This window comes from Lipotes vexillifer, unplaced genomic scaffold (genome assembly GCF_000442215.2).
Source record: "Lipotes vexillifer unplaced genomic scaffold, Lipotes_vexillifer_v1.1 scaffold23, whole genome shotgun sequence".
NCBI lineage: Eukaryota > Metazoa > Chordata > Mammalia > Artiodactyla > Lipotidae > Lipotes > Lipotes vexillifer.
In genome coordinates, this window is record NW_006796283.1 from 2433808 (window position 1) to 2452083 (window position 18276).

Consider the following 18276-nt stretch of genomic DNA (forward strand, 5'->3'; position numbering starts at 1 on the left):
TTTTTTTTTTTTTTTTTTTTTTTTTTTTCTGATGTGGAAAAGACCTTCCCTTTATTCATAATCACCAAAACTTAAGCAACAAAGATGCTCTTGAGTAGGAGTGGATAACACAGTATGGTTCAGGTCCACAGAAGACGCGGAGGCCTTAAGTGCGTACGACAAAGTCAGAGAAGCCAACCTGAAAAGGCTTCCTACTGTATGAGTCTAACTCTATGACTTTCTGGAAAAAGCGAAACTATGGAGACAGTCAGAGAACACTGGTTGCCAGGGGATGGGGGAAGGAAGGATGAGTAGGTGGAGTGCAGAGGAGTTTTAGGGCAGTGAAACTATTCTGCGTGACACGGTAATGGTAGGTACAGGTCATTACGTTTGTCCAAAATCACAGGATGGGCGACACCAGGAGTGGTGACGTATCAGTATTGGCTGATCGACTGTAACACATGCACCGCACTCATGTGTGTCTGTACTTGCACTCAATGTTTGTGTGAACCTAAAGCTATAACGTCTAATCTTAAAAAAACAAAACAAAACAACCCCACTAAACCTTCCCAGGGTGATCGGGTGAGGAAAGCAGAAGGAGCAGTGCTGGCGTTAAGTCGGCCAGGTGGGCACGGCCTAGGGTGCTGGTTGAGCTTGTTTCTTGAGTCTGGTCCTCCCCCGGCCATTGGGGACCCCCTGCTCGCACCGTGGAGGTGGGCACACCTGGGTGGCTCCCTGGTTTGAGGCCAGCCGCACCTGAATCCCCTCCCCTCTGGGCAGCACAAGGACGAACGTGGGGCCCGTGTTTGCTGGTCTCCGTGGTGTCTGCTTTAGCTCTCGACCCCTCCCGGCCTCGGGGTGGCTTCCTGGCTGGTGACCTGGTCTCATCGCGGGAATGGCCATCATCTGCATGCGATGCTCGTGGCCTCTCCGGTCGCTTTCCTGCCTCCAGTCTGACATGTCTGATGCCTTCTCAGGGAAGCTTGCCCCCTCCGTCCCCCCAAGAAGGCCACCGACCTGCCACTTGGGCCCCCTTTCTGGCTTTCCCACCAACCTGCTAAATACTCGGGCTGGGCACCTACCAGGCCAGCGTCCTCTGTGAGGAGCATGGCTTTCCCCCAACACCCGGGTTCGGATCCCGGCCCCCATGAGGCACAAATCCTGAGTCTTAGTTTCTACAGCTGGAAAAGCAAGCATAACGTCACTGTTGTGAGAATTTGCCCATGAAAGTCTTTCTTCCCATCCCTCTTGAAAAATTTTAATTTTTATCAAGATGATGTGCCCACAGTTTAAGATGTCAATTAATGCTAAAAACAACAGTGTTTAGAACAAAGCCCCCTCCCTCTACTGCTTCCAGAAGTACAACTTTAAACTCCTTTAGCTGTGTCTCCAGACACTTAACTCCAAGTTTCTACATCTGTGCTTACTGCTTTCTTAGTTTACGGTCACTTTTAGCTGTTATGTACTGACTCCCTACTGTGGTAGGTGAAGATTCTCAGTCTTTTAGAACCACCTCTCTCTTCCCTTTCTTAACCATTCCAGCGTTGTTAGGTCAATTCTGTTAAATCCATAGCTCTCATTATTAGAAGACTGGGGTATTGAGGCAAGCAACGCGCTGATTGTGTATACACGCATGTATTGATACTTTTCACGTGCAGCTTGAGTTAGTAATCACCTCATTTTTTTCAAATACATAGTTTTCTTTAAAACAGTGGTTAATTCGTTTCCCAACTTCCAAATGCTCAGAAAAATATCTCTCAATGCTGTGTTTTGCATGAAACATCCACCAGATTCTCTCTCTATATATACAGTGTATACACATTTTTTAGATTTATATATTTTCCTTCAGTGTTTGCTGGAAGATATATACAGTTGACCCTTGATCGGTGTTGGGATTAGGGGCTCTGACCCTTCACGCATTTGAAAATCCATGTGTAATGGATAGTCAGCTCTGAGTATGTGCGGTTCTACTGTATCTGTGGATACGTCTGTGGATTCAACCGAGTCATGTAGTACTGTAGTCTTTACTATGGAAAAAATCCATGTTTAAGCGGACGCTCACAGTTCAAATCCGTGGTATTTTTGTGTAAACATATATAAAATTGCTCCCGGAAATTCCCTTCGCCACCTCATGGTGGTTGGACAACCCCCCCGCAACCATGTCTTTCCTCTTCTGTGATTTTTCTCCCTCATTTTGGTGGAGTACATCCTGCAGTAGCTTCCTGAGAAAGGATGCATGGAAGATAGTTTTTGTGGCTTAATGACTTGATAAATTGGAAGATAGTTTTTGTGGCTTAATGACTTGATAAATTGGTTGTGTATGTAATTGTAGATTAAGAATCATTTTTGTTCAGAATTTGGGTGGGGGCCATTTCCCACTGAGGTCTAGGTCTCGGTGTTGCTGTCAAGAGGTCTCATGCTCTGCTGACTCTCAGTCCTTCGTGTGAAGTCTGTCTACTCTGGAAGCATTTGGGATCTTTGCTCACTGAGGTTCTGAAGTTTCTCATGACTTTGTATGAGAATCTTTCCTCCGTCGTGCAGGGTGTCTGTGAGCCCCTTCAGCCTGGACGCTCACATCCTTCAATTCTGGGACGCTTTCCCATTTTACGTCTTTGGTAATTTTCCTTCCTTGCTTTCTGGAACTCCTAATTTATAGATTTAGGGCCTTCAGGATGACTCATGAATGACTCTAATTTTCTTCTCACTGTTTCTCACTACTTTGCCCACCTCTTTTTGTTCTAGTTTCTGAAAGGTTTCCTTGGATTTATCTTCCAACTCACTTATCAAAATTTTTATTTTAGCCATCACACTTTTAACTTCCAGGAGCTCTTTTTCTGTTTCTTTTTTCTTTTTCCTTTTTTATTGCCTTTGATTCTCATTTTGAGGATACAGTACCTTATCTCTATGAGGATTTAATGTTTGGCATCTATGTCTTCCACACCCTGCATTTTTCATGATTCCCTCCAAATTTTTCCGCGTTTACTTGTATGTTTCGGTCTCTTTCCTCTTGGAGGCTTTCTCCAAGTGTCTGATGACCCTGGGCTGTTCACTTATTGGAGTAAGGTACCAGAAAGCTGACTGAAAGCTCTGTGCAGGCTTCACTGCTGGCCTGATCCCGTTTCTCCAGAGAAATTCTCCCCATCCTGCCTGGGTGTAGGAATTCCAGCCGCCAGCACCTGGGTGGGCCGGGGAAGCGGGCAGGGTCTCTGTTCAGAGTGAAGACTTCCTCCTCATAGTCCCGGGTCTGGTCCCATGCCTCCCCCCATGCTCCTCACCTGCCTGGGTCCCCTGGGACATGGTTTCCTGGTTCACGCAGAAACTTCCTGTGTCACGCAGGAGGGGAGAAGTCTCTCTTTTTAATTCACAGTTGATATGTTCTCGGCATATCAGTCTTTTGTTCTCTAGATTTGTTCTATCTTTTCTCTAGATTTGTTCTCCTAACTTTTAGTTCTTATTTATGTAGTTTGTAGGTCGCCTGGCTAGAGACTGAGAATCCTGTATTAGTTTGCTAGGGCTGCTGTAACAGAATGTCACAGACAGGGGGCTTAACCAGCAGCTACTTATTCTCTAGCAGCTCTGGAGGCTGGGTTCGGGCTCTTCTGAGGCCTCTCTTCTGAGGCCTCTCTCCTTGGCTTGCAGACGGCCACCCTCTTGCTGCTTCTGCACATGGCTGTCCCTCTGAGTGCACTCCTGGTGTCACTTATAGGAACACCAGTCATACTGGATTAAGCCCCCCCCTTCCCCCCGCCATGGCCTCATTTTTTAAAATATGGTAAAATACATGTAACGTAAAACTTATCGGGGCTTCCCTGGTGGCGCAGCGGTTGAGAGTCCGCCTGCCGATGCAGGGGACACGGGTTCGTGCCCCGGTCTGGGAAGATCCCACATGCCGCGGAGCGGCTGGGCCCGTGAGCCATGGCCGCTGAGCCTGCGCGTCCGGAGCCTGTGCGCCACAACGGGAGAGGCCACAACAGTGAGAGGCCTGTGTACCGCAAAAACAAAACAAAACAAAACAAACAAACAAAACTTATTATCTTAACTGTTTTTAAGTATGTGGTTCACTGATAGTCAATATAGTTATAATGTCGTGCCACCACCATCACCACCATCCATCTCCAGAAAGCTTTCATCTTGTAAAACCACCTCTCCACACCCGTTAAACAATAACCGCCCTGCCCCCCAGCACACACCATTGTGCTTTCTGTCTGATTTTTAACTACTCTAAGAATCTCAGATGTAGAATCCTACAGTATCTGTCGTTTTATGACTGTGACTTAATCTCGCTTAGCATAAGGTCTTCAAGTTTCATCCAGGTTGTAGCCTGTGTCAGAACCTCCTCCCTTTTTTGTTTTTAAATTTTTATTTATTTTATTTATTTTTATTTTTGGCTGCATTGGGTCTTCGTTGCTGTGCGCGGGCTTCTCATCGCGGTGGCCTCTCTTGTTGCGGAGCACAGGCTCTAGGCGCGCGGGCTTCAGTAGTTGTGGCGCACGGGCTTGGTTGCTCCGCGGCACGTGGGATCTTCCCGGACCAGGGCTCGAACCCGTGTCCCCTGCGTTGGCGGGTGGATTCTTAACCATTGCACCACCAGGGAAGCCCCCTCCTCCTTTTGAAGGCTGAGTAATATTCCATTGTGTGGATGGATTGCATTTGGTTTATCCATCATCTTTTGATGGACACTTGGGTTGCGTCCACCGCTTGGCTATTTTGAGTAATGCTGCTGTGAACGTGGATGTACAGGTATCTTCTTGAGACCCTGCTTTCGGTTCATATGGGTATATACATGCCCAGAAGTAGCCATCAAGTGACAAATGTGTTCAAGGAAGGAGGGAGGGGTGTATCGGGTGCCAGGGGCCGAGCAGCAGCCACCTTGTCCTTGCTCAGGGGGAAGAGGCCCAGCTGCTTCTGTCCGTGGCTCCTGTCTCGTTTCTTTCGCTGCATCTTCGGGCAGGTAGTAGTCATGTGAGCTTCACCTCCTCCCTCCTAGGAGTCCAGTAGCATCACCTTGTCAGGGTCCCAGCGACCCACGGGGAGAACTTGCTGGCCAGGGGCAGAGTCTGACCAGGGCCTAGTCATCTGTGCCCCCAGACCAAGCCAGGTCAGTCTAGTTGGGTGGGAGTTTTCTGGACGGAAGACTTGGGCCATGGCATCGGCACCTGGGCTTGTGAGCGCCGTGTAGGGCCAACCAGGAGAAGGGGTGGTTCGGCCACCTCCAGGCCTGAGCCCCCGTCTGCTGCGGGCTCCAAGCGGCTCCCAGGAAGAGCTCCCCCGTCCAGGGCTTGCCCTCTGGAGGTCACCGCATCTGGCCACACTGACCTGGCCCTCTCCTGGACGTATGGCAGAGGCTGCATTGTCCCCAGGCTGGTCCCCTGGGCTCTGTGTTGAACGCGTTGGAATAACTTCAGCGGGCGGGCGGGCGGGGGCGTCAGAGGAAGAAAATAAAAGCGTGCGAGAGGCGTGCGGGGCCCTGGGGAGGCACGAGTGACTTGGTTAGAGCCAACTGTCCACACTGCCCAGGATGCTGGCTGCAGGGTTCTAGGCCCAGATCTCTGCTGGCTGAGGAGCACGGGATGAAGTCGGCTTTCGGACTTGGACCCGCTGGTGTCCTGAGCCAGACAGAGCCGGTGCCCACAGTGTGCCTGGAGCGATGGTCTTGGTGGCCCTCAGAGTGGGTCCCCGAGCACAGTGTTGGCTTTACTGGGGAGCTTGTCAGGAATGCAGAGGCTCTGGCCATGCCCACCCGGCTGGGACAGGAGTTTGGGGGGTGTTAACTCGCCCTGCGATCAGGGACACTGCCACAACCCAAGCCTGAGACCCGCCGGTGGTCACATCTCATTTGCTCTTCCCTACGAGCCTGGGTCACTCCAGTTGGCATCTTACAGGCCATGTTTAGGGAGGTTGGGTCTCCCTAAGGCCCACTCAGATCTCCTGATTCTGGGTTCCGGGTGATGGGGACAGAGGGGTCATCCCTCATCTTCAAGGCGATGGGCACGTGAGGTGGCAGTGGAAGCGGCAGAGTCCCTGAGAGGGTCACCTGCGTGCAACCCTGCCCTCCCAAGCTTACCTGGAAAGAAGCAGGGGTGCCCCCTTGACGATCTGTCTTCATCTCGGTGTCTGCCTGAGAGGGGCAGCCACGGCTGCGGGGCCCGGGGTCGGCGGGGTGCAGAGTGCAGACCGGAAGTTGCCCCTGCCCTGGGGGCTGCACCGGCCCAGACAGACCCCACAGCACTGCAAGGGTGGTGCCCTGTCGGGGCTGTGCCTAGTCTTCTCTGCGCCAGGCTCTGCGCCAGGCTTCTGTCTTTCCACATACAAGCTGCTTGGGGTATAAAACAAAACAGTGGATTTAGTCTTTTGCAAATAACCAGCCGGATGCAATGGAACCAGCATGGGGAATCAGTGCCTTGAATTCAGCCTTTTGTCTGTTGCCCCAACAAGAAAGCAAGAGGGGGAGGAGAAACGGCTGGCCCAGAGCCTCCCTTTGCGAGAAGCTGTCTCCTCGCTGAGGGCCTGCGTTCTTTCTCCTGCTCTGCACCAGCCCTTTGCTCTCAAGCGGCGGGGCCCAGCTACCCCGGCAAGTCACAGCAGAGCTGATCTGGAGCGTATTTCTGTCATATCAAAATCCATTTTTCTTCAGCTCTAAAATCAGAGGTGTGTTCTGACCGGGAGCAAAATTGCAAATACAGTAAAAACTGCAAGCTGCAAGCAAGGACGGCTCAGCTGCCCTGTCATGCCATGTGCAGGAGGCCATGCCCACTGCTTTATGTGCCTGGGGGGGGTGGGTGGGTACAGTTATCACCCCCATTTCACAGGTGAATAAACTGAGATCTGAGAGGTGGAGTGAGGTCCCCCAGGTCGTGGGTGGGTGGAAAGGCCCAGCTCTGGACTCAGGGCTCCTGACTTCCGGCTCCCACACTGCAGGCTCTACTCTCCCAAGGTTCCAGAACTGCCAGGCAGGCTGGCCCAGCAGGGCCCCGTTGGCCTCAGGAGTTTGTTTCAAAGCCCTGTGTCCCTCACTCTACTCTCAAAGCACCTAGAACTGGTCCAGCTCATCTTCTATCTTGCTTTGGGATTTGAAATTATATATTTCTCACTGCTTCTGTTCATTTTTGTGTACCAATCATTAACCATCTTGTCTTTTGTAAGTGACCTGAAATTTCACGTAACGTACAACTAGCCATTTTAAAGTGAACAGTTCAGTGGGATATAGCACATTCACAACGTTGTGCAACCACCACTTCTATCTAATTCCATCTAATTCTATCTAATTCTATCTAATTCTATCTAATTCCAGGCCGTCATCTTCGTCACCCCAAAAGGAAACCCCGACCCCGTTAGCATCATTCCTGTTCCCCCTGCCCCAGACCCTGGCAGCCGCCAGCCTGCTTTCTGTCTCCATGGATCTATCTGTTGAGGACATGGAGTGATGTATGTATTTTAGAGCAAAGCCTGGCTGAGTAGCTGTTAGCTCCCTTTTCCTCACCATTCGCTCTTGTCTGGGCGCACCTTGCGTGCACATTTCTGACCCTCTCCAGCCTCTGCTAATCTGTTCGGGGACCCCTGGAGTCACGGAATTCAGGAATAATATGCCGAGCAGTTCTTTTCACTGATGTGGAAACAGACTCGGAAGCCGTGGTTGGTTCTGGTCACTCAGGTCTGCAGGGGCGCGGTGTCGAGGCTTGTGGAAGGCCAGGGTGGCAGGACCCGGGAGCTTGGAGTGGGAGGGAGGCTCCAGCCCCCACCTGGGACCCTTGTGCTGCCTGCTCCATCTCTCAGAGACAGTTGATATTTGCCTTTGTCTCCGTTTATGTGATAGACTCTGCGTTCATGTCTGGAAGGTGGGAACGATGCTGTCCAGGCTGTAGAGACGTGGTGTTGATTCTGTGATTGGGCCGGGTGGCCCGCTTCCCAACACCTCCCCGTTATCACCACTTTATCTGAGGGAGGGAATGTGGGCACTCATTTTCTCAGGGGTGGGGTCTGCCGCACCTCCCAGGATGCCAGCTGTTGCTCCCAGTCTGGCACCCTCGGGACGAGGTGGACAGGAGCTCACTGGGTGCAGAGCCCGGGTACAACCGCGAGCCCTGGGTTTGAATCCCTCCGCCTTGGCTGCCTGGCCCCTCTCTGAGCCTCAGTTTCCTCACCTGGGAGGTAAAATGCTGTTCACCCCTAAGGGTTGTTGGGTGTTTTTTTGGTTTTTTAAAATTCTTTATTTTTGGCTGTGTTGGGTCTTCATTGCTGCGCACAGGCTTTCTCTAGTTGCGGCGAGTGGGGGCTACTGTTCGTTGCGGTGCACGGGCTTCTCGTTGCGGTGGCTTCTCTTGTTGTGGAGCACGGGCTCTACACATGCGGGCTTCAGTAGTTGTGGCATGCAGGCTCACTAGTTGTGGCACACGGCCTTAGTTGCTCCGCGGCATGTGAGATCTTCCCAGACCAGGGCTCGAACCCGTGTCCCCTGCATTGGCACGCGGATTCTTAACCACTGCGCCACCAGGGAAGTCCTATCCCTAAGGTTTTGATGATGATGATGAATATTAGTTACCGTTAACTGAGCATTAACGATCTTCTAGCACCTTACACGGATTACATGGATTACCATGTTTAAGCAGCACAGCCACCTTCCCCGTTTTACAGATGAGGAAACCGAGGCACAGAGAGTTAAAGCAGATATTCCCAAGGGCACAGATCCAGAAGGAGTGGAGCTTGGATTTGACCCCATGTCTGCTCCACTCCTGACTCCTCCCTGTGCCCCCATATCCATGGCCTCCACAAGGCTGTCTGTGGAGCTCCTGTGCGTCCTTAGCTGAAAGCCCAGCCTGCCTTGAAGGGATGCAGGGGTGCTGGCAGGGAGGTGGGCTGAGTCTCTTCATGCAGGAGCATCCTCAGCTTTGGTTGGTGGGGGGGCACCAGTGAAACCCAGAGTGACATCTTGGCCGGTCCCAGCTGGGGCATCTGGATTCATTCAGCAAATAAACATGGGACACCCAGTTAAACTTGAATTTCAGATCATCATTTCTAGTATAAGTATGTCCCCTGTACTATGTCTCTAAAAATTACTTGTTCATGTGAAATTCAGATTGAACTGGGCATCCTGTGTTTTATCTGACAGCCCTGTCGCCAACCCACAAGTGGGCGTGGCAGTAAGCTGGGGGTGAGAGGTCCCTGCAACAGCAGCCTACGCCCAGCTTGCACTGGCCACAGGGAGACCACTGTCCAGGCAGACGGGTCTGGCCTTAAAGGGCCAGCTTCCCGCAGGCCACCCACCCCAGGCAGGGGAGGGGACGTCCAGGACCAAGAGGCTAGTCTAGGTTCCTTCTCACAACCCCAGGTGCAAGCCCTGGGTCTCTGCCCCAGCGTGGGCAGCTGCAGCCTGAGGCAAGAAAAGGTGTAGGTTGGGGCGGGGATGGGAGGAGAGAAGATGGTGGGGAGCCCCACCCTGTGGAGTGTCATTTAATTTGCATAACTACCTACGGCAGGAGAAATTTAGACCCATCCCATGGGAGCCACACAGGCTATAAGTAGAGCAAGAATACGGGCCCAGTGCTGCTGAGTTTATTTTATTATGTGAAGTGTACATAGATAACTGGGCTTCCCTGGTGGTGCAGTGGTTAAGAATCCGGCTGCCAACGCAGGGGACACGGGCTCGAGCCCTGGTCTGGGAGGATCCCACATGCCGTGGAGCAGCTAAGCCCGTGCACCACAACTACTGAGCCCACGTGGCACAACTACTGAAGCCCACGCGCCTAGAGCCCATGCTCTGCAACAAGAGAAGCCACAGCAATGAGAAGCCCGCGCACCGCAACGAAGAGTAGGCCCCGCTCGCCACAACTAGAGAAAGCCCGCGTGCAGCGACAAAGACCCAACGCAGCCAGAAGTAAAATAAAATAAATAAATTTTATTTTTTTTAAAAGATACATAGATAACATAAAACTTGCCACTCGAACCACTTTTCGGTGCACAGTTCAGTGGCATTAGTCATACTCATAATATCGTACAACCATCACCTCTATCTATTTACAAGACTTTACTGTCACTGCAGACAGAAACTCTGTACCCATTAAGCAATAATTCCCTGCTCCCCTCCCCCCGCCCCATCCCCACCATCTACTTTCAGTGTCTCTGAGTTTGACTCCTAGGTATCTCATATAAGTGAAATCAAATAGTGTGTGTCCTTTTGTGACTGGTTTATTTCACCTAGCAGAGTGTCCTCAGGGTTCGTCCACATTGTAGCAAAGAGCAGAGCTGCCGTCCTGTTGAAGGCTGAATAATGTTTCATTGTTTGGATGGACCACATTGTCTTTGGCTGTTGTGAATAATGCTGCTGTGCACATGGGTGTGCAATGTTGATTCTTTTGGAGATACCAGGCCTGCCATTTTTCATGCCTTAAGGTGTCCTTGCTGAGTGGTCTTCCCACCTCTTCTTGGATGCCTCCAGCAATGGGGATCTCATTACCTTCCAAGGCAGCCTCGTCAGTAGCCAATTTGTAGCCTGGATCTGTGTCCTTGTAGCTGCCCCTTATGGGCCCCATGAGCCCTGTTTGGAGCTGCTCACCCAGGATGTGTTTCTTCCTTCTCTTCCACGCCCCTCCCTGTGGGCCTTCTGCCCACATGGCCTGGGGAGCCCTGCAGGTCACTCCTGACTGCCTCAGCCTCTTACTCCTCCCTTCCCCCTCCCCGACCTCTAAGAGAGAGAGAACAAAATCCAGCCTTGGGAAGCAGGAGGGAAGGGTCTTTAAGAACACTATCAGTGGCAGGAATCATAAAAGCACCTGTGGTCTGATGGTCTGTCTGCCCCGACGTAAACCTTGCCGAGTTGCCCCAAGACAGGGCAGACCGTGGTGGCTGCGTTGCCCTCCCGCACTCAAGCTCACCCTCTCCTGTGTCTCCGCAGGGACCTACCAGGGCCAGTGGGTCGGCGGCATGCGTCAGGGCTATGGTGTGCGGCAGAGTGTCCCCTACGGCATGGCAGCAGTCATTCGCTCTCCCCTGAGGACCTCCATCAACTCCCTGCGCAGCGAGCATACCAACGGCGCCGCGCTGCACCCCGACGCCTGCCCCGCCGTGGCCAGTAGCCCAGCCGTGTCCCGGGGGGGCTTCGTGCTCGTGGTGCACAGCGACTCTGAGATCCTCAAGAGCAAGAAGAAGGGGCTGTTCCGGCGCTCGCTGCTGAGCGGGCTGAAGCTGCGTAAGTCGGAGTCCAAGAGCAGCCTGGCCAGCCAGCGCAGCAAGCAGAGCTCTTTCCGCAGCGAGGCCGGCATGAGCACCGTCAGCTCCACGGCCAGCGACATCCACTCTACCATCAGCCTGGGTGAGGGCGAGGCCGAGCTGTCAGCCATCGAGGACGACACCGACGCCACCACCACCGAGACCTACGTGGGGGAGTGGAAGAGTGACAAGCGCTCGGGCTTCGGCGTGAGCCAGCGCTCGGACGGGCTCAAGTACGAGGGCGAGTGGGCTGGCAACCGGCGGCACGGCTACGGCTGCATGACCTTCCCCGACGGCACCAAGGAGGAGGGCAAGTACAAGCAGAACATCCTCGTGAGCGGCAAGCGCAAGAACCTCATCCCGCTGCGTGCCAGCAAGATCCGCGAGAAGGTGGACCGGGCCGTGGAGGCGGCCGAGCGGGCGGCCACCATCGCCAAGCAGAAGGCGGAGATCGCGGCCTCCAGGTAGGAGGGCGGGGGCGGCGTGGGGAGGCGCGGGGTGGTTCTGCGTCACGGGGCCTGGTTTGGTTGGTTGGTTGTGCTGCCCAGGTTGAGGGCTACACTGGTGTTTCTCAAACTGTGCCCTGCGGAACCCTGGGGTTCCTCAGAGGTTCCCAGAGGTGCGGCGAGGAAATGGTTGATCTGAGGGGGTTCTGGGTCTTACAGCCTCCCCTCAAAGGGAGCAGACCTCCCTTCCTCTCTTTTACTTGTTTTGTATGCTGGTGCTTGACGTAAAACATTGATGGATAAAGATGGTGGCCATTCTGCTTGGTAACATGCATAGGACGGCTGCGGGCTGAGAGAACCGTGTGCTGCCTCCACGGCCGCACTCCCAGGTGGGCATGGAGTGCCCACTGCTGCAGGCACGTGGGAGCAGGGTGGCAGCTGTCCCAGCCACCCCAGCCCGAGGCTCAGATTCTCCATGGGCCCTGGATTTGGCACCAGCTGGACAGACCCGCTGTGGGCACTGGCCTGGGGGCTCACTTGAGGCTTGGCGCTGTAGGCCAATAGCTGTTCTGAATGGGATGCGGGACTTACTGCATTTAGGGTTCAGCGGGGCCACCAGGCCCTAAGCGGTGGGTCCAGAGCTGACCATTGGCGGGCTCCGTGTTGGATGTTGAGGTGTCTTCGGTGTTGGTACAGGGGTGGGGGCTTCAGAGCTGGAGGAAGGGGCCCTGGGTCCCCCTGGGAAGCACAGAGGTAAGTGTGTGAGCCTGGGTCTGCCCTGCTCGGCTGTGGGCAGCAGGAACCGCCAGCCACAGCTTGAAGGAAGCCGCCCTATTGCAAGCCAAGGCCCCCAGGTGGCCATGCTCCTGGGCTCTAAGGAAACAGTTCCTGACTTGTGTTCATCGAGAGCTTCCCACCGCCGTCCTCTTTCCTGGGTCCGGGTAAGGCCCTCGGGTCCGCCCTGAGAGTCTTGGGGACTGGGACGGGGATCTGGGTTGCTTTAAATGCCTTAGGCTGCCCGGTGAAGGAGGTGTTCGGGACGACAGACGCTGGGTCTTGCAGGATGATTCTGTATTCCCGGCCAGGGGCAGGCCTGGAGTTATTCCAGGGAGACGCCCAGCTCAGTGACAGCTCAGGCCTTCCCAGCCTTGTCACTAATAAAACTTTAGCTCGTTCGGTTCTGGTCTCCAGTGACCTTTGATCCACACTGAAAGAACAGAAAAGGTGGCTGTGGTTTTTTTGGCAGAGTATCTGCAGCTCCCATCTGAGGTCTCGGAAATGAAACCCATTCCAAGAAGCTGAAGGGAGATGGAATTACTACCTTGAATGTCGGGGTCCTGCACCGCTCTGTTCACCCCTTCCTACTCCCCCAGAAGTGTTCAGGCCCGCATGAACAGAAGCAGCATTTATGACCACTCATCTGGTATTTTAAGATCAAATTTGGTTCCATAGTTACTTTTTCCATTATAAATGTAACACTTGCTCCGTATGGAAAAGGCAGGGAGCCCGCAGCCTGAGGGTGGGTCTCACGCGTCACCCAGAGACTCCAGCTGGCGTTTGGCGTATTTCCTTCCTTCCAGTAGTTCATCTGTTTGTCACGTTTGTGTTTGGTTGCCTCACTGACCTCAGTGGACCCAAGGCACTTTACAGGGCAGGGGGACAGTGTTGTCAGAAATTTAGGTGCTTGTGAGGCAGAAGCACAAGGATTTCATTGACTTTAAAGTCCGACACCCAGGCGAATTTCTTGAGACTGGGGACGTGGGACTCATCTGTGGGAGGTGTTTTCTGACACCTCCCACGGAAGCTGCCGGGGGGCTGGTCTTCATGAAGGAGTCTGTGGAGGTGGTGGTGGTGTGGGCGGAGCTCAGAGCCAGCTCCCTGAGGAGCCCCACCTGGGACAGTCTTCCCACCTCTCGCCCGTGAGATGAGAGTGGCGGCTGCCCGCCTGCCACAGAGGCCTGGTAACTTCCCTGACAACGGCTCCATGTATCGGGTGCTGGCTCGCTGAGACGTCCAGCCTGGGCCCATCACTGCTCAGCAGCCCGGGGGAGGTGCTCGCTCTCTCTGGGCCACAGGTTCCTTGCGGAAGGATGGGATGGAGCGACATGCAGTGCCCTCAGCGTGTGTGGGGCCTGGCGTGCGCCGCTGTCACCCTCCCAGGCGTCCCCTGAGCTGGGCCGGCCCCTCCCCTCCTGCCTCTGGCCTCGTGGGGAGGTGGGTGTGAATGCACACCCATGGTGTGATCCCAGCCTTGCGGCTTCGTGGTGCCAAGGTCACCCCTCGGAGGTGGGAGGGGACAGTGTCCTCGGTCACCACGACAGGATTGAGGACGAGCCTCCGTCCCAGGCTGTGGTGGGAGCTGCACTTGCTGTGTTTCTCCATGAGCTTAGATTTGAAAAAAAAAAGAAAGAAGAGAAAAGGAGGAGGACCAGAGGCGGCTGTCCTGGAGAGTGAAGCCAGCGGATGCGGGCAGGTCAGTGCCCACCCTCCACCGCAGTGCTGCCGGGGCCACGGCAGCCGCCTGGGGCTGTGGTGCGGCTGGCCCCGGGCGGGCTGTGGTCACTGTCACAGCCAGGTTCTGGCCAGGCGCGGGGAGCTGCGTCCTCGGGCCCCAGCCGGGCTCGGTCGCCAAGCCGAGTCAGTGAGAAACGGTTTGGTCTGTCCTCGTCTTGATGCCTGGGACCTTCCCTGGAGGGTGGCTGCAGTGAGGACAGGGGCGCAGCCTTTCCTGGGAAATGGGGGTGGCACGGAGCTCGGGGTCTGAGTGGGGGTCCTGTTACCTCCGTTTCAGGGCAGACCGCACCCGTAGCTTCTAAGGGCTGGGCCCCGGCCCCGCCCCTGAGATGGGTTCCCAGCATGGTTCCCAGCGTCCCTGCCCCCATTGTGCGCTGGGATCACCTGGGGGCAGACGCACAGGCGGCCCACTCCAGAGATGCTGAGCTCCTTGCTGGGGATGCCACCTGGGCTTCAGAGCCCTTTGAAAGCTCTCCAGGTGATTCTCAGGTGCCCTCGGCACCCTCAGGAGGTGTGTAAAATGCAGATGGCCGGGCCCCACCCCCAGAGCTTCTGCCTCAGCAGATCTGGGCGGGGCCTGAGAACCTGCATTCCTGAGGAGCTCCCGGGATGCTGGTCGGGCAGGCCTGCCACTCTTGTATCTCCCAGGAGGCCCCAGGGAAGAGGAGACGCGTGCAGACATGCCTGTGAGCAAAGGTGGGGAGGTGGAGGAGGTCCCTGCCCCGTCAGGGTCAAAGTGGGAGCCGGGGCGAGGGGAAGGTGTGCCAGGCGGGTCGGTCTGGGCGAGGCAGATGGCATCAGAGCCCCTGCTGTGCCCCAGCTGTGACTTCTCAGCATCGTGTCTGCGCAGGAGCTCGTTTTGAATGAATGAGTGAATAACTGCTCAGGCCCCACCCCCTCACGTTGTCAGGGGCCCCGGCCACCTCCTTTGGTTCTGGCTCCTGGACGTGTGGCCCTGGCCACGGTGGGGCAGGGGACCCCCAGGCCAGGCTCTCGAGAGGGCTGAGGGCCCCTTCTTGCTTCTCGGTGCCCGCAGATTCTCCAGGGTGCGAGGCACCCCCACCCCGGGGTCCAGCAAGGCAGCGTCTGCTCGCAACGTTCACGGGAGAGAACTGCGAGTTCCTGTGGGTTTAGTCTGTCTCGGGGCCGGGCCCGACCTCCCGCAAACACGGGCCACTCCTCTGATCCAGGCGCGCTGCTGCACCTCGCGGGTCCCCTGGCTCCATGGAGGGAAGGAGAGGGAAATCCCTCGCCCCAGGGTCCTGCGTTGTGGGGATTATGTGACAACTCGCTTCCCCGCCTGGACACCCTGCAGGTACCAGGTTCGCGCCTGAACGTGCCCTTTCAGAGGGCCAGGGGCTGGATGGTGGAACAGACGCTCGTGTACCCCCTACCCCACCCTGCCTCTTGGCCTGGTGCCCTCTGGCGCTACACCCGCAGCCTGGAACTGGGAGCCAACTCTGCTTCCCGGGAGTGACCTCTGTGCTTGGGGCTGAGTGGGCAGCAGCTGCAGGCAGGATGGCCGTGCTGCTCCAGGATCTCTTGCTCCCCGAGGGGCGGGCAGCCCTGGACGGGCCGGGGTATGGGGGCAGGAGGTGGGGGCAGCCGGCACACCCGCTTCTGCGCGTTGAGGCTGCTGGGCGGTCGGGGGGGTGGACGGCGTCGTGGCCCCAGGCCCGCGTGCGGCCGTCAGCTGACGCCCCTGTCTTGTGATGCTTTGCTGAGTGAGCAGAATCGGCGGTGGGTGGATCTGGGAGGGACCTTGACCCGACGTTTAGGTGTGGAAGATGACAGTTCTTGGCACGTGGGCAGCCGTTCCTCTCTCCCGCACCCACGGCAGACGTGGCTAATTGACGGCTGCGCTCAGAATCCTCACGCCAGGCAGTCCAGCCCTTCTGAAGGTCGGAGGTCATCCCTGCCAGCACGGTGGGAGAGTGGACCCCGCGGGCAGCGTGCCTGAGAGCCGGGCCCCTGTGCCAGCAAGGCAGCGCCCGGGTCTCAGAGCCAGGCAGTGGCCCAGGCGGGACTAGAGCTCACATCTTGGGCGCTGCCTACTGCCCTGTTCCTGTACTCGGCCCCTTCCCACCTGCACTAGATTCTGGGGACCCTAACTGTGAATAAGGGGGTGCTGACTGGCTTCCTTAAAGTGCTCTCCAGATTCAGCCCTGCCCCTGGGACAGGCAGGGTTTGGCGTATGAAACCTCGGGTGAGGCCTACTCAGGGAAGGGCTTCCAAATCCCCAGTCGCTTTTTTGTTTCTTCCCCCCAGTTATTCCACATAAATGTATAGAATGTCAGCAACTACCTGAAGCATTAAATACAAAGATAAGTAAGACGTGGTTCCAGCCATTTAGGGAAGAACTTGCCTACAAGTTTAACATTTATATTAGCAGATATTCTACTGACTTCAAGAAGGTCTTGTCTTGGTTTTTTAAAAAAAAGAAATAAAAAGGATGTCATTCTTTTTCTTATTGTAACGTTGCTGTGCGCAGTCACTTTTCTTATGCCCGGCCCTGCGTTGGCACCTGTCTGGGCCTCGGGGCGACCTGTCTGCTGTAAGCTTTCTGCTGTGGCTTCTCTGCCCCTGAGTTATGGATCTTTACCAGGTTGTCCCCAGAGCCCTGGGTGCAGGGGGACAGCGCACAAGATCCCCTGTGGGGTCTCCCAGACCGGGAGGGTGGATTATTGCCCGAAGATTGCCTGGGGCTCTCTAACTGGGGCATCTTCCCATCTTAAAGGAAACAAAATATTGCAGGATCTGAAAGTGGGGGGCGGGTAGTGGTGTATTATTGTTTTAAAATATGTACCTGTCATTCCTTGTTAAAATGTTAAGAGTCATATATCCCTGTAAGAAATGTTAACGCAACAAGGCAGACCGGTATCAAGTAACCGTGTCCCACCGTGGGCTGTCCATCTCCTTAGAGGGAATCACGGTTTTTTCAACACGTGTACAGGTAAGTGTGTCACACGTACATGATTCCCGGTTACAGTGGTGGAATTGTACTCGACTTGTTTTATAGCTTGTTTTTTTCCCCTCACTTTTATCCAGGACCGCTTTCCACGTCAGGTATGTTTCCTTAGCAGCTGCATCATATTCCGTGGTGTGGATGCACCACAGTGGTCCAACTTATTCTAACAAATGTTTCGGATGCGTCCCCTCTCTCAGTCTTACAAACAAGGCTGCAGAGACTGTCCCCTGTCCTCCGCGCCCCACCCCCCGAGCTGCTGGCAGGGGTCTTTGTCACCACGATGCCACAGAGCAGGCATGGCTGAGTGCATTTAAAGATTGTAGATGCTGCTGCCACATTGCCTGGCAAAAGGCTGCACCAGTTTACCTTGGCTGGGTGGGAAGGCTCCAGGAGGGGGAGGTGGAGTGGCCTTGAGTGACTGCTGTGTCATCGAGGGGTTTCTCCCTGCAGTAGGCCGATGACAGCCCCCCAAAGCATCCCCATGCTGATAATTCCTGGAACCTGTGGATGTGTGACCGTCTGTGGCAAAGGGGACTTGGCAGACATGGTTACATTGGGATCTTGAGGTGAAGAGATTCTGCAGGATTATCTGGGTGGGGGGCCCAGTATCGTCACAGGGGTCCTTAGTAGCGGGTGGCAGGAGGTCGGAGTCAGAGCTGTGATGATGGAAGTGGAGGTTGCGGTGATGTGGCCACGAGCCAAGGGATGCCAGCGCCTCCAGACTCTGGAAGAGGCCAGGAAACAGGTTCTCCTCTGGAGCCTCCAGAGGAAGCCAGCCCTGCGACGCCTTGATTTCGGCCCGTAAGACAGGCTCGTTTTGGACTTCTGACCCCCAGGTCTATAAGGTAATAAATGCATGGTGTCCTAAGCCACTGCGTATGTGGTGAATTGCTACAGCTGCGTAGGAAACCCATAGGCTCCCGGCTGTAGCCGAGGGTGGGGTATATCCCCGGTGTCCCCCTTCTAGAGCGGGCATGCCTGTCCCCTTCTCGCTCCCGCCAGGCGGCCTGCTCTGCAGCCGTGCTTCCAGGTCCTGCAGATTTGGGCTGTCTGCGGCTTCCTGCCTCCGGGGGAGGGCCGGCCATGTGCCAGGAGAGGCCTTCTGGTGGGCGACAGCCATCTGTTCCGGCTCTGCCCTCCCAACATTAAAAAAAAAAAAAAAAAAAA

General features: G+C 55.1%; 1 protein-coding gene across 1 annotated transcript in view; it reads left to right on the forward strand.

Moving 5' to 3' along the window:
• JPH3 (junctophilin 3) overlaps positions 1–18276 on the forward strand; it is an 84472-nt gene that overhangs the window by 21989 nt on the left and 44207 nt on the right. The window contains exon 2 of the mRNA XM_007468427.1: positions 10868–11645. Coding sequence (XP_007468489.1) covers positions 10868–11645 — 778 coding nt within the window. The remainder of the gene's footprint in view (positions 1–10867; positions 11646–18276) is intronic.